The 21,930-nt window shown below is 42.3% G+C and overlaps 1 protein-coding gene and 1 pseudogene across 2 annotated transcripts in view; both read left to right on the top strand.

The window, feature by feature from the left end:
- Positions 1 to 5,596, top strand: part of LOC145469481 (NFX1-type zinc finger-containing protein 1-like) — a 13,172-nt pseudogene extending 7,576 nt beyond the window's left edge. The window contains exons 3-5 of the transcript XR_014042326.1: positions 264 to 691; positions 1,584 to 1,857; positions 2,016 to 5,596. The product of XR_014042326.1 is annotated as an NFX1-type zinc finger-containing protein 1-like (transcript). The remainder of the gene's footprint in view (positions 1 to 263; positions 692 to 1,583; positions 1,858 to 2,015) is intronic.
- Positions 5,597 to 8,889: 3,293 nt separating this feature from the next.
- Positions 8,890 to 20,932, top strand: LOC145469420 (NFX1-type zinc finger-containing protein 1-like). The gene is made up of 7 exons (XM_081453127.1): positions 8,890 to 9,014; positions 10,199 to 10,245; positions 11,958 to 13,941; positions 14,712 to 17,343; positions 17,652 to 18,061; positions 18,690 to 18,963; positions 19,695 to 20,932. Exons 3-7 carry the CDS (start codon positions 12,093 to 12,095, stop codon positions 19,966 to 19,968), a joined length of 5,439 nt encoding a protein of 1,812 aa, XP_081309253.1. The 5' UTR covers positions 8,890 to 9,014; positions 10,199 to 10,245; positions 11,958 to 12,092; the 3' UTR covers positions 19,969 to 20,932.
- Positions 20,933 to 21,930: the final 998 nt, after the last annotated feature.

Raw genomic sequence — 21,930 nt, 5'->3', positions numbered from 1 at the left:
ACAAGGCCCTGTTTTTGCGAAGAAAATTAGAATCGTTTTAGGTTTACGCGTGAATAAAAGATTCTTTCCGTCAAAGTTAAATGAATGCTTGTGAAAACTAGATTTTACAAGGTTTTATTGAAATGATTCATAATTTTTTGCTTAATATTTCTTTTCCCAGTGATATACCAATAGATGCCTCAAAGAGTTTTACTTATAAACTCGAATCAACTGACAATTCAGACAACAGAATTTATTAAGAGCGAAATGCGATTGCTTCTTAGGTACATGGACACGACAAACGATGACTCAGATGACCGTCACGTGATTCAACTGAAATCCTGTCCCCGTTGCAAGACTGCAATCCGCAGGAGCCTGCGATACGGTAATGTCATAAAACAGCAGCTACACGACATCGAGCAAGTGAAGAGGAAGGTGCGTGGAGAGTGTGATGAAGTGATAAAGACGAAGGAAAGGTTGGAAACACGCTTGATAGCCCTAAAGAGTACGTTTAACGGCGAGGACGAGATGAAGGAGTGGGAGAGGTTAGAGAGAAGTTTGAGACGAATGTCCAAAGGATCGAAAACATCAGCAGTTGTGACCGAGAACCAAGCGACACTGATGGAACGATTTTGCACTATGAGCCAGAAACTAAAAGATAATCTTTTTAGTGTCCCCCGCAGCGAAGTAAGCACGCAGAGTCGCTTGGAAGGTACGTTCATGTTTCTATCTTTTCGGCTTGTGTATTTATCATAAATTCTCTTTTTCCCTTTTCTCTCATGTTTGAAGCACCCCTCCCTCACCCTCTCAAGAACATTTTCAAGAAGCCCGCACTCCGCTACCTCCGTTTATTAGCCCACCTTTTTCCTGAAATAGTAGGTAATTTTTGAAGCCTAATAAGAGTTTTTGTCCTTAGTGTTCGATTGCTTTAAGGATTACCGTAGTGCAAAAAGAGAAAGAAACTAGAAATCAGAGGCGAATTTTGCCGTTTTATGTTTGTTGCTAACGTCATTCTTTTAGAGACTCCATAGTACTAAGATCGAACCTCATAGGGACGGTAATTTCCTCAGGGTCCCTGAGCATGTTTTTTCAGGTTCCCCGACTTTTCGCTTCTTCCCATTATTACAGCAGATAACTGTTTCGATGAAGACACTCTGAAAGTGATTTTCAAATTCCTTGCCAAAGAACAAAGTGACAATGCCGTATACTTCAACGACAGCCGTTCGACCCACCACACTGTAATCATTATCATATGACCAATATTACCCTTTCCGAGGTTTCGATGTTAATGTTTAGAGCATATTTTCGCATATTTTTGATCGCTCAGTAACCTATGTCACAGTTATGGAATATTCTCAGTTTTGTGGTTATCCCAAGTTTTACAGTGGAACCCCGCCTTACGACCACCCCGTTAATACGACCACCTCGTTATTACGGCCACTTTATTCTGGCCCAAGAAAAAGCTCAGTCAGTCATGTTCTTATTTAAAGAACCCCTTGAACCCCTTTAATACGACCACCCCTTTAATACGACCAATTTTTCATGACCCAAAGGGTGGTCGTATTAACGGGGTTCCACTGTATTTTCTTTTAATTTTTGGCCAGGCAAGTTCCTTCAGGGGGAGATGGTGTACATGAAAAAGCGTTTCATGTCCGAAGAAGTCACACAGAGAGAATTTCGAGACGTCAATCTGGAATTCACCAGGCTTAATGTGCAACTTGAGCTGTGTTTGCTGGAATACGACGTCACAAGGCTTAACCTGACGTTGGATGAATCCTCTCATCAGGTCATGAGAGATGTCCGGGAAGAACTGTCCAGCGGTAAACTCATAGAGATTGAAAAACTCGATGAGTTGTTGGAGAGGCTAGCAGCAATCAGGTGATTGAGAAACCTCGTTTATACATCATTTTTATTTCGTTCCCTGTTTTTGACAGAATTGGAAAAGAACAACGTGGTAGCGACCCATAATTATAATTTACGGTTATCTACGAAGCATTTAGAATTGGCATTGTTTTAAATATATCATTTTTTTCCAGACGATCGTACCGCTGCCTTTCTCCGTTGACATCAGAAGAAAGGAAAGAGATCGTGTCAGCAATGAGTCTCTCTAAAGGTCATTGGTTCAAGTGTCCCAAAGGGCATATCTATGCTATAGGTGAATGTGGTGGTGCCATGCAGAGAAGCAAGTGTCCTGAATGCAAAACTGTGATTGGTGGAGCAAATCACAGACTGGAGGAGGGAAATGAGCTGGCTCCTGAGATGGATGGTGCAAGCCATCCAGCTTGGTCTGAACAGGCAAACTTACAAAATTACATCATTGTAGATGAAGCATAAAACTAAGGAGAGTTTAAGTAGAAATTTAGGCACTAAATCTGTCATTAATGGGTTCTCTGTTCCACATCAACAGCATTGTTGGCTCATAGCTAGTCTTGCCAACTCGCAGCTATGAGTGTTCGATAGGTCAGGGTCAATTTCTAACTACAATGAATATTGACAAAGCTCCGAGTGGTTTCCCATACAGGCTTACATGAGATCATGCTCTGTCCCAGCACTGCTCTCTTCCAAGCCCCATTTAGTAAAATCCGGTCGTTTCTGGCCCTGTCTCAGCTGTGAACTACTTGTAAAGCTAAGTTGTTCTTTGCTTCTCTCTCTCCTGCCCTCGACTGGCAGCTTTGTTCCTCTGCCCTCTTCTATACCGTATTGTTGTTGCAACTACCCTTCATCAGAAGGTAGATCACTTTTCGCTAATGTAACTTTTTATCTGCATCTCAGTTGCTATTCGTTACTTTCAGCTTATTATAGTTGCCTTGTAAATAAAGCTCTGGTGCCAGGGAAGAGCCACGCAGGCTGCACTTTGCCCCACAGTAAGTGCAATGGTCACCCTTGGCAATATACCCAGTATCAGGGGTGGGGCAGGGACCAGTGTTCCCCCCTTAAGCATAGTCAAGTTGCTACGCTATAGTTTCAAGGATTCAAGTTTAATTTTGCCTTCCCCTCCCCCTGCCTGGGTGGGATACAGACTTCAGTTCTCTTAACGTACAGAGTAACAGAGCCTCGTTAACTGGCAAATTAATTTTAAATTTGTATTGTTACTTTCGAAGTAAGAGCGATTTTTGCAGGATCTTTTTAGAGTTCTAATAAACAAGGAACAGTCAAAGCTCTTAGAAACGCCTTGCGCCGCAAATTTTTATTGGAACGGCTTCTACCACATTTTAACTCTTAGATAATTTAATTTTATTTTAATTCGTAGTATGTAGGCATAATATAGTATTTCATGGTTTTATCATGTATGCTGCATATCCATTTTGATGTTATAGCCATATTTTAGTAAATAATATTTGGGATTGAGGGCCACAAGTTTATTAGTGTTGTATACTATTAGGATCCTATTAGGTGCTACCCTCAGTAAATAAAATGACTACTTAATTAGTTACTAGTTATCCAGAATTTTGAAGTTTAGGTAGTCGATCAGCAGAAGTAAAAAGTGAACTTCTTCCGATTTACACATAATTATTACACAACTAAGTTAGTTCAGAGAGCCAATAACTAAAATAAACCGATCAGATCAATCCACTACTTCCTCAGTATTGACCGGGCACTGTCCTGAATATTCCAGCAAGATCACACTTGAAGATTTTCTGGTAGTTTCAGTCGTGTAATAAATCTCGTATTGACCAAGCTTGGTCGGGACAGTACTGTGAGAATATCGGCCGTCGGTCTTTTTTGTATGGACCTCGCTGCACTCGGTCCTGCACAGTAAAGACCTCAGGCCGATATTCTCCCAGTGCAGCCCTTGTCCCGCAAAGTAAAGTATCAAAGTGTTGACCAAAACAATTTTTCATTGCTTTATAGGTAAACTGAGAAACGGAATACTTCACATTGCAAAGTCAACTGACTCCCCTGATTCCTACGTCGAAAATATACTCTAAGCTCTATTATCTTTAGTGTTATAAGTTATTTTTAGATATTGATAAATTGTCATTGCATAATTTGATCTATAATTTCTGCATATACTGAACAAGTAAAAATAATTAAATACCTCGCGGAGATGAACGAAATTCTAATTGTACATTTTGATTGAGCCTTCATTACGAGTAACTAATGTGCCAGCCTGCGAGCCAGCGACACAGAGCTGCGCCGGAGGGGGGTGGGAGGGTGGTGCTCTAGAAAGTTTTATATGGGGAGGCTCTGCCTCGAGGTCCAACTCCTTAACCTTTTCTATACCATTTTGACAGAAAAGCTACCCCTCAGTATACCATTTGTTGATAAAGGGCTGGGTACTCTTTCACATACCTAAGAGCACTGCATCACTTTTCTAAACCCTTGGAACGAAGTTAATGAACAATATTACGGGATTTCATCAAGAATTACCAGAAGAGATGTTAACCAAAAATCAAGTATTATTTGTTCATTTCATGTTGTTGCGGGAGATATTCCGACTTCCCTACCCTTTCATATACCTCAGCTTGTGAAATCCCTACCCTTCAATATACCTAAAGCCTGAAAAAGGGACACCTTTCGTACGGAGCCTATTATGGGGAGTAGCGCCCCCCCCCCCCTCCAATTTTGTTGTTTTACATTTTTGGCAGGTTTTTTTTTTAGCTATGTACAAAAGTATTTTCTCTATTAGATAAGCACTTGGACAATTGTTAGCTGGCTATCATTATCAAGATGGCAAGGTTGTGATCGGATCGATAGAAGCCGATTGAGAGTATTAAATTTGCACAGTCTTAAAGCAATCTATGTTAGATAGATCTTTTCCTGTTAAGTTAATGACAGACAATTCTTAAAATAAAATACATGTACCTAAACTTTTTATTCAGTAAATGCTACATTTTGCAGGACAATAAGCAAAATACTTTTGAAATTGCGTGCATGTAATTTTTCCGTCTGTAAATTTAATTCCATCGCCGGAGCGGATTTTGCAGGTCAGATTATAGTTTCTGGTAATTTCAGATATGAATGAAATGTTCTGTTTTTCTCGTAAATTTTCGTATCTAATGTTTGATTAGTAAAATTGAAATCTAGAACCACCACGAAAGATTCATTAACTGTATTTATTTTATCTATTGGCTGCCGGTGTCTGTTGTTTTTTTCCTCGGGCAACCAGGCTTTTAACTTTAATAAAATTTGTGGGCGACCGCTCATTTCGAACAATTTAAAGTTTTGGGGATAAATTATGTCTGCTCGGCAATAACAATCCGCAGTTGGTTTATAAGCTTATTTACACACATGCACTCTCAGCTCATGCTACATGGCCGTGAAACACGGATCCTTACAATGGTTTGAATGAGCGAGCCACATGTCATTGATCGCTACAGATCTCAACAGATCAGTTCAGTTGAACGTTTGCTTGAATCCCTACAATCACGCTGGAATTTAGTTCCCTTGTGTACTTCACGGACCCTTGAACTCGCTATAACGCGAAATTTCGCTCTTTGGCCGCAAGTTAGTACAGTTTAATGGGCTGAAAAAAATAACAAGTCTTTGCAAATTAAGCGTAAATAAAAATTTGCAAACGGTACCTCGCTGCCGGGTTTGAGTCGCTGACGTCGAGTTTGCAGCTACCAAACTGGTCTGCTAATTCAAAAGCAAAATGGGAAAAATATCAGTCCTTTAAAGGGACACAGTCAGCTTTGGGACCGCGCTGACCTGGACACTAGTTTTCTCACTCTGAAAAAAGTTCACCTCAACCTGAAATCAAAGCACATCCGCTTCAATCTTCACAGTGTTTTGCTTGATTTTCAATTGTTTACTGAATAGCCTGTTTTTGAGTGTGCTTTTGCTCATTCTATGATACTGTTTTTATCATATTTGGTTAAAAACAGTATGGATTGCGTCCCTGTGATATGCAAATTAGCTATGAAATGGCATCTAATACGCATGTGCTCCAGCTGACTGTGTCCCTTTAATATCTGTGTAATTTAAGCTTATTTCATTAAAACAGACTATTAAGTTTATTAGGGCGTTATGCCCTTATTTGGATTTCTGGGCGGGAACTCGCAAAACAAAGAGGCTCTCGAGACTCGCTATATAGCCAAAATATTAACCCCGCCTCCCTCAAGTGTCATTGACCTTGTAAAGTTTTATAATAAAAAATTTAGTAATGTCTGCATACTAGCTTTTAGGTGTATAATAATAAATTAAGAGCGATGAGCTCCACACGGAGTGTCAAACTTGTGCCGCTATCGGAGTTTGAATTGATTAGTGCGCCAATTAATTATACACTATTAACAGTTTCAATCCGAATGGAACGAACGTACTCGGTTTTTATTGAGGGTTATTGATTGTGTAGTCGTTTTCTAACGGCATCGTTTCAGGACATTATATTATAACCCTCGCCGACATCGACTGATAGAAGTCTTTCTTTTGTTAGTCTGATCTATGGACAAAGAAAGGCTCATAGTTTATGATTTTGGTACGGTCCTCCTTTGAGAAGGGAGACTGAGAGAAATAAATGTCTCTAATAAAGATTTACTAAAAAGCGGACATAACATAATACATCTTGGTTAGTTTATTTCATCCCATGCAACTGACGATGATCACAGTAACGCCGGTGAAATAACGTAAATTGCGACGATACACTATACAATGTCTTGACGGGATCGTCCGACTTCAAGAGACCAACTGAACTGAGAGTGGTGAGTAAAAGACTTGGCCGTTGTTGTGGCTTACTTTACTCCTTCAGTCAGGACTTGTTGTTTGAACAGCGCCCTGATACAGAACTTCTCCAGTAACATTCGAATGAGGCTATGCACTTGCTACATGTAGCAAGATAGCTCAATACTTTTTATCTGATTAGTTACCTTTAAGTTTGGAAGGCGCGGTGGCCTTATCATGGTTAGTGCGCTCGACTCCGGAGCGAGCGGTCCGGGTTCGAGACCTGGGGCCTGTTTCTCGAAAGACCCGGTAAATTATCGGGCCCGGTAAGTCACCCGGTAAGTCCCCGTGAACTTTTCGGGTGTTTCTCGAAGCTCCCGTTATTTTCGATCCCGTTAATTTTTCCGGTAACTTGCCCGGTAATTTACGGGAGGTCGTGACCTCCCGTAAAGTTCCCGGGGAGTCACAAATGTTGCAAAACCAAACAAAATGGCGGCCGGGGGAGGACTTTTTTGTTTCAAAGACGCCCCTTTCTAGCCGATATGGCTGACTGGGAAGTCATTGAACGATTTCGGCTCTCACGAGCAAGAATAGAGTGGCTCGTTGAGGAGCTAAAGGACGAATTGGAGAGAAACACGGCGAGAAGCTGCCTGCTGGCTCCGGAAACCCAGGTAAATATAATTGTTGTTGTTGTTGTTTTTTACGGTTTGAAGGCGTTTGCATGGAAGCGCTATATAACTGTGAAGTTCTATTTTATTGTTTTTCAAAACCAACAAACGGTGGGGAAAAAAAATTAATTAATACATAAACACTGTCATGTAAACGCCGATCACTCGCCGCGCGTTTTCGAAAAGCCTTCTTTGTATGAACATTAAAATGGGTTCCTGTCACGCAAACCTGATCTTACTGCAAGCCAAGCCTGTTTCCTGTGTTTTAATTGCAGATTTTTTTTTTTTTTTGCTATTTTTGGAGAAGGAAATTAGAAAACAGACATTCTACAAAAAGTAAACATAATAGAGTGATCGCGAAGAGTCGCATTAGGCGCGGTGCACAAATGCTGACAAATGTTGGTTATAGCATTTCTAACTAGATGAAACACGAAGAAGCGTTCTGTACTCACGATAGATAAACGAGGATAAAGAACATTAAAATTATTCTCCCAAATCACATAATTGTTTCATTCGCATTTCTATTGATCTTAGCTTGCTTTATGCTAGAACAGTCGATTTGGGATCAGTGAAAATTACGCTTGATGTTTGCCGGAGAAAACGATTAAATCACGCCTTATTCCAAATATTCTGTACACTTACTTAAGCGAAATTCCTATCAGTATAAATTGCTGAAATAAGTGTTTGTAGCTAAATTTCAAGTTCTCAAGTTCACACTGTTTCCTCGGCGGTCCGCAGATCTTGTTTGATTGCTCAGTGAACATTTTGAATTAGAATGAATCACGGAAAAAGACAACACTCCTTGAAAAGAGCGAGATTGCCGATCGAAGTCTTCGAATCGAGCTACAAAAGGCAATTGATCATCACTTTCAAATAATATGACCATGCAAAAATGACGATCTCTCTCAGTTGCTCTCATTTGACACAACGATAACTTCGAAGTTAAACTTCGCTGTGTTCTTCAAAAAGCATCACAGTCGCAACAACAGAATCGATCAGAATCGAATGTGTACTAATCCTAAGTGTTTCTCCATCTCTCGCGAGCGAGCGTGAAGCGCGCGCTAGAGATTGGTAACAACCCGCTATTTTATCGAGCCCGGTAAGTACCGGGAAAATTTACGGGTGCTTCGAGAAACGCTATTTCGGGCCCGGTAAAGTTTCCCGTTAACCGGCCCGGTAAGTTATCGGGCCCGGTATTTACGGGAGTTTTCGAGAAACAGGCCCCAGGCCGGAGACTTTGTATTGTGTTCTTGGGCAAGACACTTAATTCCCACAGTGCCTCTCTCCACATACCTAGGTGTATAAATGGGTACCGGCGAATTTAATGCTGGGGGTAACCCTGCGATGGACTAGCATCCAATCCAGGGGGGAGTAGAAATACTCCTAGTCCCTTCATGCTACTGAAACCGGGGTAAGCTCCGGCCTGATGGGCCACTTGGCTCGTATGCAGACTTTACCTACGTTACTACCTTTAAGTTCCCATCTATTAGAAAGTAAATTTGTAAATCAGAAAACCTATTACTATTATGGCCGCTTCAAAAGAGCTCCGCTTGCTAATTGCGTTACTCTGGGTCACGCCATTGAATTCAGCTTCTGTGATTGGCTCGTTACAGCAGCCAGTCACTAAGAAGTTGTTTTTCTCAGAATCCTTTTGGAAGCTTCTCGGAAAGCAGGAAAAATACGCAAAACTCAAATACGAGATTGTTGTTGTTGTTTTTCACCTCAGCCCATTTCTTTAAAGTTAGGTGAACTATCCTAGACGAACAGGTAGGAAGAAGCTGATGATTTAACTTGTAGGAAGGTTTGGTTCTGTTGCTTGCAAACTTTGTACGCACGAAAGCTGATGCTTAGTCCATCGATCACCGTCTCGTAAAAGTACTTCTGTCGATGAGCTAATATTTCAATTCTGGTTCGAATTTATCAGCAATAAATACAAGTGGACAAAGGAACTATTGACAAAATGGAAGCGGGTAAAGAATCAAAAACGACATTTTTAACTTTTTCAAAAAGGCTGGGTCGATCGAGTGACGGAAAATGAAATATTTCATGGGGATTGCCTTTATATGTGCAAAGGTGCATCGAAATCCGATCCCGCTCAACACTTAACGTTCTTGCTTGGTTAGATCTCTAAGTGTTAACTGCACGTTAATTCGAGTCTTGTAGCAAATGCAACCGTAAATTAACTTGCTTTGTAACACGTTTGCCGAAGTGTTAGGGTTTCAACGCTAACACGATCTCATTGAGTTCGCTTTAATTTCCGCTGGGATGTAAACATCCCATCATCGACTGGAACTTTACTTGTTGTTATTAATAGCTCATCCGGGGGCGGCAACATGCCAAAGAAGGAAATAATTTTAATGTTCTATCTCGAACGTAGGAATGAACATTAACTTAAGCCTAGTTCAGGTCTTAATATGAAAATGTGTTGCACATTGTGTTCTTTGAGAAGACAAAGATGGGTGTAGCGATACGTTCCACACACCGAAATGGCCAAACTTACGCCGCTGGCTAAAATGTAAACTGCACAGTGATGCAAGTAGATGTAGTACGTACACATCAATAGCAGCATTAATCCGAATAGAACGAAAGTACCTGCTTTCATCGAGAATGATTTATTACGATTTGGATTTTTGTTGTCGCTTGGCTTTAACTTTGACCATGATTTTTATATATGGTTGGAGTTGAAGCCAAACGATAACAAAAGCTCCAATGCTTTTATCCGACAGGTTCTCTCTTCTTACCGGCGAACCCTACGGTTAAAAATCGTAGACTTAAAAAATACAGAGAAAATTTATAGTTTACGATTTTTAACGATAGGGTTCGCGGGTGAGACAAGAGAAGGGAAAAGGCAACGTATAACATATTGGTGCATTAATATCGCCCTATATAAAACAACGGCGTGAAATGACTTAAACCAAGATGATAAATTTACGCTATCTTTACATCTTCAGCTACGAGATCGTCTGACTTCAAGAGACCAGCTAAACTGAGGGGGTAGGTGAGGCTTTGTCGTTGTTTTGGCTTATACTCCTTCATGGCTAGTGTTATAGAGCGACTAGACTAATCCTTTGCACGTGATAGGTTGGTTGTTTATTTCAACCCCATTCCAAGGGTCCTTTCTTTCAGGACGTCGATGAAATCGATGATTGGAAAATCAATCGATGCCAATCGATTTCCGGTTAGTTAATTGACATTGAGTGGCATTGATCGATCGATAGCCAGTCGATAATCACTCAAACGTGGTCGCGAACATGCCATCGATTGCCATCGATGCGGACTCGCCTTGTGAATCGTGATTGCGATACTTTTCGCTCTAACAAGTGCATCTTCTAAGAGATTTCTCTCTCTTGTGTGACACGCTCGGAGGTTCTGTTTAGATGGTGCTAAGCAACGGCTGGTTTTTTATCGTAATCCAGTTATTAATAAACATCTTTCTAACGTCACGCGCTGAGGGATGTATGTTGTGACAAATGTTGTTCTCATTGGTGTAACGAGGTGGTCTGGGATGTGATGGTAAGAGGTAATCTCACCGAATCACCATAACGTTTTGCTCCATTGCTTAGTGAACGGTGTCCATGCATTAGAGGACAGAAAGAAAGTGTATTTGGTACTGGGATGACATTGTCATTGCCGTCAGGAGATGGATCTTCTTCGAAGTATTTTAGAAGGTCGTTGTCATAGTTTGCATGCCTTAATAAGACCGTCGATTTCAATTCTTCACGAATCCCGTCAGCCGGCAGGGGTAATTTGCAGAACGCCGAATGCCGAATGCACTGTTTGCTTGCTGTTAGTTTCACCTATATTTGCTTGCGGTTAGCTTTTATTTGTTGGACAGGGCCATATGCAATAGAATGCTGTCCTTAACAAACAAAAGTTAACCGCAAGCAAACACGAGTGAAACTACTAAACCGCAAGCAAACAGCGCATTCGACATTTGACGTTCGGCGTTCTGCAAATTACCCCTGCCGCTCGTCAGCTGCTGTTTGAGGCGTGAAAATCGTAGTTTTCATACTTTTCAAGCTGTTGAGGGGAAGTTAGAGGTCTTTCTCAATTTCGCCTCCCTTTGCTTTCCAAGAAAGGTAGACAAATTTCTTATTTAATAATTACCTACCCGCTCGAATAGTTGTTTGGTGATCGAAGTTGCTACTTTCCTATTGGTGGGCCCATCAGCAATTGATTGATCGACTGATATTTCGATCATCGATATCAACGATTGTTCAGGTCCTGTTTCTTTTCATTCATATATAGTGTCTAATAAAAGGCATTTGATATATTAAAATTCAGCTTGAAAACAAGAGAAATGAATAAACATGCTCATTCAATTTCTTTAGTTTGTGTTCTCTAGGCCTCGCTCCCAAGCTCAATTTAAATATATAGAACAGGGTCTATTGTGAAAACAGACAAATGCTTTGTATTTAAATAGCATAAATTAAGACAGTGGGTGCAAGCAAATAAGACTGTCGAGGCGTTCTTGAATAGCCAAGTTTGGAAAATGTGTGCCATCCCAAAGGTCTTTCTCGCATAATTTCATCTTCGCAATAAAAAAGTTCAAAAATACTAATTTGGCATCCTCTAGTCTACCTTAAAATTCAGTAGCCTCCCAACTGTAATAGACGACTTTCTTTCTACGCTGTTAGTCGTCAAAGCTGTATAGTTCCTGCGTTACACATTTATCACGTTTTCTCTTGCTCTTTTCTCTTTTCAGGAAAGCCAAATTGCTCATGTGTTCAACTTAAAAATTCTTCCTTCAGCGGGGTCTTTCACGACGATGAAATCGCTTTCTCCAGCCAAACAAGTTCTGCTCCTAGATAACGTGGACCACGTGATTGAAAATTGAAAATAAAAATGCGGTCATCGCGCAAGAGATGTTACAGTGAAGTTACTGATCCCAAGAGAAGAAGAGAGCCTGAAGAAAGAAGACGAAGAAGTGAGGGAGCTGATTTGCCACGTGATTCACGGGGACACTCTCCAAAACGACGACGGACAACAGATGGGAGAGTAGAGGCAGGTTGGGTGGGGGGAACTCAAGGAGAAGAAGACCCATCACCTCTTGGGTACAAGGCCTTGGAGGAAATTTGTCATTCAAAGGCTCCTGAAGATGGAATCTTGGAACTCGCTATCAAGCGTGAAAGATTCGAAGCACTGCTGAAATCAAGCGAGATAAGACGTGATCTGATGCAGCTGATTATTCGGGCTATTCATCTTTGTTGTTTACCAAACGGGGTACGACATCACGCCGAAGACATTCTACGTCTGGTAATTGAAACGAAGTTTCTGACTGTACACGTGTCGAGTTTCATCAGTCGAATGTTATCGTATGTAGGATCAAGCCGAGAAGAGTTCCAACCCTCTGATACAATCTTGCGTTTGGCGAAGGTCTTTCTTGAATTCTTGCAAAGATTTGGACGCGAAATTGTGCACTCCATTCCTGTATTTCAACTCGAACATACCGTCGCGGAACTGAAAGCTAGAAGGCTTTTACAGAACACAGCTACGTTGGAAAACAGAGTCCGTCAAGTCAAAGAATTGCATAAAAAAGTTACCGATGAAGAATTCGATTCTGTGTGGAGAAAGGAAGAAGAAACCGAAGATGAGCCCCCTTGCAGTTTTAGAGAACTTAGCGTTTTTCCACAAGCTGCAGACCTTAGCGTGACCTACCAGCCCTTCCTTCGCGTCAATGTTGTTAGACGTCGTTACAGGGACCTAGAACACTACTTAGACGTACAGTTTCGGCTTGTCAGAGCAGACTTCATTTTGCCTCTGCGCGAGGGAATCCATCAGCTTCGAAAGGACTACGGTGGCCTGGGAAGTAGTGGTACCCACGACAGCAAGGAAACAAAAGACGTGCAGTTCTACCGTGACGTCACAGTGTTGTATCCCGTATGTAGTGCAAAGGGAATGGTTTACAGAATCCGGTTCGACGCGTTTCACCACAGTGTGAGGAACATCCCATGGGAGAAGTGCAAGCGTTTGAAGTTTGGGTCCCTTCTCTGCCTTTCTGCTGACGACTTCTATACTCCGCTGTTTGCGACAGTCGAGAGTCGAGATCTCAAAGAACTTTGCTCCGGCGAGCTTGATGTTCGATTTGAAGACGTAGAGCTCGATAAATTGAATCGTTTTATCGAGGACAAGACGAAATTTGACATGGTAGAGTCTCAAGCCTTCTTTGAAGCGTACAGATACGTTTTGGAAACGTTAAAAGAAATCAAACCCGATAGCCTGCCTTTCCAAGAGCACATTGTAGAGTGCAAACAGGATGTTGATCCTCCAGATCATGAGCGTAAAACACAAGGCTTTTACGACATGAGTGGTATAGCAAATGATGATGTGAATGGCAGCAATGATGATTTGATGTTGCCGTCGGAGGACGAAAGAATGGATTCCTACAGAGAGGGTAGCCTATCCACCGATGGCGGAATTCTTCTAAACGCCTACGACTTGCGACGCTACCGAGACAGCCTGGGTTTCAACGACTCACAGCTGCGAGCGTTCCAGTTAGCGCTGACCAACAGGTTTGCCATCATTCAAGGACCGCCAGGGACTGGGAAGACTTATGTGGGTTTAAAGATTGCGCGTGTTCTTTTGGACACAGCCTCGCTCTGGGAGGACGAGGAAGACCGGTCACCAATCTTGATGGTGTCGTACACGAACCACGCCTTAGATCAGTTTCTGGAAGGGCTGTTACCGATGACAGGTGAGAATTTGCGCTTGCTAAAAATGAAAATACACTTTTTTAGTAGATGAATTGCTTCTTGGACAAGATTTTGGAAACGTTGAAGGTTACTCCAAACCTCCGCGCCTGTCCTCCAGCAAAATAGTTCGTAGGCGCACTGTTTTCAAGGAAACCCCCACGAACTATAGCAAAAGAAAGGTTACGAAAGGTAGAATTCGATAATATTATATATTTTGCCGGTTGCTTTCCTAAGGCGGCAGAAGCCGTAAAAGGCAAAACGACCGATTGTAATTCCGGCGAATTAATCGAGTATCAAATGCGATCGTTGATGCAACAAAACAGAAAGAAACTGAGGAGTAATCGCCGAAGCGTGATTACAAGGAGGTACTCTTGCATTTGACTTGTTGAAAAAAAAGAAAACTTGACAACAGTAGCCCCGCGAAGGCTTGGAGTAACCTTAAGGACATTATGAGATTAAATTTGTCCAACTTGTAAACCATTTCCAACCTCACCATTGTTATTCATCGTGACTTCTTGACGGGTTTTTGTTATTTGTGGAGTTTTCTTCTACAAATCACACCTCCCACGGATGGGATTCTAGTCCGATTATGGGTTATTCCTTAATATTGTCAGGTGGCTCCAACAATTCGCTGATATGGTCGAGTTCATTTCAACAAGGAACTACCTTTGATGGATAAAAGAGTAAAAAAAAAACTTTGTATCGTGCAGTTCAACCTTGAACTGACTGTTTCAATTTCTTGAAAAGTTAACAAAATCCATTTTGTTGACAGGGATTGTTCGCGTCGGTGGACGTTCTAAGAGTGAGAAGCTGGAGCCCTGTATGCTCAGATTTCTTCGAGAACAGGCTCGTGAAAGTAGAGAAATCCCAGGGAGGATAGCTAGAGCGAGGACAAAAGCTCGAAAGAAAATGAGAGAGATTAGAGAAAATGGACAGCTGGAGCTGTCCATAACTGTGCTGAAGTATTCGAGAAGAGGAATCATGTCTTACCACGTACTGAAGCAGTTTATGTCCGAGCGTCACGCTAAATGGTTTGAGAAAGAATTTGAGAGACACGACAAAAGAAGCGCTTCTGATCTGTTCTGCGAATGGCTTGGGGTAGAAAGACGTGTGACTGCTAAAGATTTCAGAGACCGAGATGATTATGGTCCCCACAAGGACGATTTCCAGATGCAGGTATCCTTTCGGAGCTTCGCAAACGAGGACGATGTCGAAGAAGACGAAACAAGCAATGCCATCAAACCTTCAGAAGTGGTCATTTGTGAAACCGAAGACACCAGAAAGCCCACCGAGCTACGCAAAAATCTTCAAGGTACGGAAACCATGTCTGAAGACGAAGAAAAGTGTGCATTCCTTTCTCAGCGTCTATCGCAGCAGCATCGCTGGAATATTTACAGACTGTGGATTGAAAGAGCCGAGAAACACTATTTGCAGCAGGTACAGACGAACCAACCTGAGTACGAAAGGTTGTCGGCTCGCACGAGTGAGTTAACTCAAGAGGAGAACTTGTTTGTTCTTCAGAAAGCACGAGTCATTGGCATGACAACTACAGGCGCCGGTAAGCACCGCCGAATTCTCCAGCGGATTCGCCCCAAAATCGTCCTGGTTGAAGAAGCTGCTGAAGTACTGGAGGGTCATATTATTACGTCATTGACACAGGGATGCGAGCACTTGATTCTGATTGGAGATCACCAGCAACTGCGACCAACCCCTGCAGTCTATGAATTAGCCAAAAAGTACAAACTGGACGTGTCGTTATTCGAGAGAATGGTGAAAGCTGGAATTCAGTGTGAGAGGCTGTCCGTTCAGCATCGCATGAGACCTGAGATCGCTGCCTTGATGAAGCACATCTACGAAGATCTGGAAAACCATGAGTCAGTGGAGAAATATGAAGACATCAAAGGAATGAAGAAGAACATGTTCTTTATCGACCACAACTATTTAGAGATGTCTTGCGATCAGACGCACAGTCATGTTAATGAGCACGAGGCTAGGTATCTAGTGGCGCTGTGTCGTTATTTACTACAGCAAGGCTACAGAGCCCATCAAATAACACTTCTGACAACCTACATGGGTCAGATGTTCGCCATTAGAGAATACCTCCGAGAGGAAGAGGATCAAACAGTGAGAAGTGTCCGATTGACGACAGTTGACAACTTTCAAGGTGAGGAAAACGATATCATTCTTCTTTCTCTCGTGCGCAGCAACAAAACCGAGAAAGTTGGCTTCATCAAGGTTGTAAACCGCGCATGTGTGGCGCTCTCTCGGGCCAAGAAGGGTTTCTACTGCATTGGAAACTTTGCACTTCTCTCCAGACACAGTGACATCTGGGGTAAGATTGTGGCGGATTTAAAAGCGAGTGAGAGCATTGGAAAGAGTTTGCGACTTGTCTGCCAGATTCATGGTGCAGAAGTGTCGGTGAAATTAGCCAAAGATTTCAAGGCCAGAGTCCCTAACGGGGGATGTGAGCGTCTATGTAAGGTGCGCCTGGAGTGCGGTCACTCCTGTAAACAGCGGTGCCATCCTTATGACGTTGAGCACAAGAACAACAAATGTGTGGAACCTTGCCTCAGAAACATCAAAGGCTGTTCTCACCCATGTGTCAAGCTTTGTTTCCAAGAGTGCGAAACGAATTGCCAAGTTATGGTGCAGAAAACGCTACCATTATGTGGACACACCAACACAGTGAGATGCGGCGGTGACTTAAACAGAGTTCACTGTAAGGCACAGTGTGAAAACGTGCTTGGAAAGTGTGGCCATCGGTGTCAAAAGCGCTGTGGAGAACCCTGCACGCAAAATTGCCAAACGCTTGTGAAGAAAACTGACTGGCCATGTCGTCACGATGTGAGGGTCGCCTGCTCTACCTCCCCAGTGGATTGCCCAGTCCGGTGTTCGGCTGATTTAGAGTGTGGTCACCAGTGTTCCGGAACTTGCGGCGAGTGTCGAATGGGACGAATTCACAAACGATGCAGGTCCAAGTGTGGTCGCCTATTGGTTTGTTCTCATGAATGTACAGACTCCTGCATAAAGGCCTGTTCACCATGTTCCAGGAAATGCGAAAACCGGTGCCACCATAGCGATTGTAAAAAAACGTGTGGCGAGCCATGCGTGCCGTGTCGCGAGACGTGCATGTGGGAATGTCGTCATTACAAGTGTTCGAGGCTGTGTGGAGAGTTATGCGACAGGCCAAGATGTAACGAACCGTGCAATCAAACTATGGTTTGTGGAAGAGGCCGCCATATTTGTCGCGGTTTGTGTGGAGAACTGTGCATCTGCGCTCTTTGCGAAAAGAATGATGATTGTCCAATTACAGAGATCTTCTTCGGCGGGGAAGATGAGGAGGACACGCTTTTCGTTCAACTTCCAGACTGCAAACACATTTTTGCAGTGGCAGGTCTGGACAGGTAAAAATTTTATTATAAGAACAGTAAACTTGATCGTTTCTCGTCGCCATTGTCCTGCAGCTGTAGTAACATAACCCCTGTTAGTAAATCCAGAATGTTACAACTATTGTCGTTTTCGGAACGTTTTGATAATCTCAAAAAATCTTATGAGAAATGTTCAGTCAGTAATATTTGCAGAATTTTGATTCGTAGGTGAGGATACTCGATTCGGTTCCAGGCGCTCCGAGTAAATCCTCGTAAATGGAACCTAACTAACAGCGCAGTTTCGATTGGAAGGTCTTACTATGAAGTAGTGCTTTTCTTGGCAGATACATGGACATGTCGGATGATGAGAATCAGGTGATTCAACTCAAGTCCTGTCCTCGCTGTTCCACTCCCATCCGAACGAGTCTGCGATACGGCAATGTCATCAAACAGCGGCTACAAGACATAGAGAAAGTGAAGGTGCGCGCAAATGGTCATCCACGCGAAATGGATGAAACAAGGAAAAGATTGCAAACTCGTCTGGCAGACCTAGAGAGGATTTTTAATGGCGAGAATGAAATGACAGAGTGGAGGAGGTTAGAGCGAAGTGTAGAGCGAATGAGCAAAAGAACAGTCGCGGCAGTGACTGAAAATCAAGTGACGTTGATGGAGAGGTTTTGTGTTATGAACCAGAAGTTGAATCGGCACCTTCTTGAGCCCCGCGCAAAACCGAGCGCCTATATTCGCGTGGAAGGTACGTACGTACTTGAGTAAAATCCACCAAAGCAATACATTACTTTCTCCCTTCGTCAATGGTAAATCTGCACTGAAAGTATAAAGTATAAGTATAATGCCTTAGTTGAAAGAATTTATATCCTAGTAGAGAGACGCATGCGTCATAAGTGCTGTTCACGTGCTTTGAACCAGTTCCAAATCACTTCAGATTGACGCGTGCGCAACACGTGTTCCGTTCCCCAAAAAGTCGAAAGCCAGAAGAAAAACATACTGGTTCCGGTTTGATTGCACACATGCGTTGAGCTTCAATAATGGTCTCTACACATGTGTCGAGAGTAACCGCTGGGAATATTTTCTGGCTCACGCTATAATTTCGCCCAGAGCTCAATCTCGATTCTTGTTTCTAAAGAACAGGATGTCGGTCCCTGTGAACTGATTATCAAGGTCGGTTAATCGCACCCAGCTTTCCTTTAAGACATTATGACATTAGCGTAGAACATAGTTCTCATCAACAATTAAATGGCAAGCTTGAGGTATGACAAGTTAGTAAATTCATACTTAGAATTTCATGACTGACACATATTCAGCCTTGGATATCATGACTTCGCCATACACTAATAGTTAGTTTTAACGTGGCATTTTCATAGGTCTTTCTGTACAGAGGGAATTGGAGCATCTGAGAAAACGTTTTATGTCCCAAGGAGTTACAGAGAGAGAACTTCGAGACATCAACGTAGAATTCAGCCGACAAAACCTCCAACTCGAGCTGTGTTTGTTGCGTCATGACGTAAAGAACGTGGGCCTAAATCTAAAGACGAAGTACCTTGATATGATGTCGGTTGTCCAAAATGAACTATCCAGCGGTAGACCAGTGGAAGAGGAGAGACTGGACCGGATGCTGCAGGAGTTGGGTGCTATCAGGTAATTTAACCTAGATCTTGGGAAATTCCGTGTTGATTGTAAATGATGGTGAAAGGTCCGGACACAAGATATAAATTTCAATGATCCTACTTCACTTTTGCTTCAGTAATCAAGATAAACGTTCCAAGTCGATTACCTCCCCTTTAACAAGTAATATGTTTTATGTATCGTTCAAAAAACATGCTCTCCAGCTCATCTAGGAGGACTGCTGAAAATAGGTGTTTCACGGTAAGGTCGTCATGATTTCGTGGTCAAAAAAGGTTGCGAGAAGACATTTCAGTGAATAAAACAAGGCGTGATTAGAGAAAACATTGAACGAAGTTGCATTTTTTCTAATTAACTTCTCTTGGCCCGTAGAAGCCTCGCAGAAACATTTGCACATTACCTATTTGGGATCATTATCTATTTGTCTCTCTCAGCAGTATTAGCACGACACTGTTGGTGGCCAATTTCTATGTGCCTGAAACTGTCCCCAAACTACGATGGCATGCAAATATTTTAGCTCTTCTTACTGTACTTTTGTAAAGGTACAACCTCGAGCTCGTTCCCAGGGTCTCTCGTTCATGCTCACTGCTCAATATGGAATCGATCTTCCGGAATCTCTCACGCCTGGCCGTCACGCCCTGTCTGCTAAAAGATATGCTTATCCCATGTTTGCAAAAGCAAACTACCTCAGTTGCAGATCTTTCAAGACACCTTGTGATGACAATTATTCCTGTTTTTCTTTGCAGGCAAGCCTACCGCTTCCTCTCGCCAATAACGCCCGAAGAAAAGAAAGAGATCGTGTCTGCAATGAACCTGTCTCAAGGTCGTTGGTACAAATGCCCCCAGGGACATGTCTACACGATTGGCGGGTGTGGACAAGCCATGCAGCGAAGCACGTGTCCTGAATGCAGGGTTGTGATTGGTGGAACAGACCACCGATTGATTGAAGGAAATATGCCGGCGTTCGAGATGAACAACACCAGAACGAGGTTTGGTCACCGCCAACAGAATTACAGATAAACAGTGTTGGCGTTAATTGTAACAATTGATAAATTGAGGGAGCTATGCAATGGCACGAAATTTTCGACCATTTTGTGATGTACAAAATTACTTTTAATAGAGAAAACCTATAACAGTCTAAGGTAAAAATAGCAATTAATCGAGAGAAAACAAGCAGATTAACACAGGTTAAAACCGACAAACTTGGAAAAGCCAGATTTTTCAAGATATGCCGTCCGTGTGCCAGCAAGCGGACGGCATGTGCTTTTCCATTATGAAACATTCGCAGATTTATAGTGACGAATGGAACACCATTTCTCCCAATTTCCGGAAAAGAGAACAACCTCGGGAACTATACCCAATTTTTTTGGAAAATTCCGTCCCGGGAATTACTGTACCATTTTATTGTCATCACGGAATTTCCTGAATTTTCGGTTGAATGGTTCGCATTTCGGAAATTTAACAATTCTTGACAGGAACTTTACAAGGAAATTTCCGTACCATTTGCCCCCGTTTCAAAAGTTTTGGATTTTTTTGTTATGACGTGTCAAGTTTGAATGAGCCCAGGATTCTGAAGTCTTAAACTGCGTCTTTAATGTTAGTTCGAATTGTCAATTTTTTTCATGCAGCTGGTCGGGCAATGGAAACCTTGAAAAATACAGAGAGTGTTTGTATGTATAGAAATAGTAATAAATAACATCATCTATTCATCATATTAATATATTCAGATAAAGCGATAATGCGTTTATGTAAAGTAATATATATTCTAACACGGTAAGAATTTTTTAGCAAGTAAACTGAGATATAAAGGGTGGTTCGGTCCATAAAAAGCTGTGATTTAAATTATGGACTCTACACCAGTTGTGATCGATCCTAGAAAAACGAAAAGAGATTGTCCCAAGCGGTTTTTTGAGCTGATAAATCTTAAATGTATGCAGTGTATTGAGTAACATCTCCAGTTAATCGATAACTCAGTGAATGAAGTTAATTAGGGTAGCTGATTATTCCCTCTTACACTGCCATCATTTCTGCGCCAGCGTAAGATACTAGATTGTTTCCGGGATCGCATTGTGAAACCAAACTCGTTGGTTGAGCTTTTAACTTTAGAGTTCGTACTGAATTTCTCTATTCTCGAGTTTTGTTACTGTAGGTTTTTTAATTGAATGTCGTAAAATCAAACCCCAGGGTAGGACGCAGACAATCCAATGAAACAAAGAAAACTCGAAGCAAATACATGTAGCTGACGAGAAGCGCGGGAAAACGTGTGTGAGCGAGTCAAGATTGGTTTTGGTTTTACTTCTGATTGGATGCAAAAGCGGCGCGAGTTTCTTCTGAGGCCATCATCTAGCGTAGTAATACAATACCAGTTACGTCTCTGAGTAAAAATTGCTTTAAACAGGACCGCATTAACGACTTCGTGTTGTGTATAATGTAGTACATTAATGAGTTACTAGGTCTCCACTTTGCTGCATTACCATTTCTAATAAATTGATTGGTGTAGGAGTAAGGAATTAAAATACGGGGTAAATAAACAATTATTACCGTATAAACTACTGGGTTATGTTTTCTTTCTTAAATTTGATGATTTTCAGTGTGTGTTCTCGCTGGTTACCCTTTATTCTTTCCCACAGGGTACCCCCTAAATTCTTCATTCTTCCAATGTGGGTTCCCACAGGGTACCTCCTATTTCCCCCGTATACTTCCGCTGTGGATTCTCACACGTCCCTGTGCTTCCACTATGGGTTTCCCAGCCGTGGTACCCTCTATTTTGCCCCTTCTTCTCCTGTGAGGTCCCGCAGGGTAATCCCTATTTCCCCCGTATTTCCACTGTGGGTTCGCCATGCGTTTACGTGACCATTTCACCGCGGGTTCGTCCATCTAACGTGCTGTCCCATTTCGCGCGCGATTTGCTCTCTTTCTCCCGTGCATCCTCAAATGCATCGTTGCCGTAGGGTAAGCATTACGTGGCTCCCCCGTTCATAT

This window comes from Orbicella franksi, chromosome 15 (assembly GCF_964199315.1).
Source record: "Orbicella franksi chromosome 15, jaOrbFran1.1, whole genome shotgun sequence".
Lineage (NCBI taxonomy): Eukaryota > Metazoa > Cnidaria > Anthozoa > Scleractinia > Merulinidae > Orbicella > Orbicella franksi.
The sequence above is the reverse complement of the archived record's forward strand: the minus strand, read 5'-3'. Positions and strand labels throughout refer to the sequence as shown.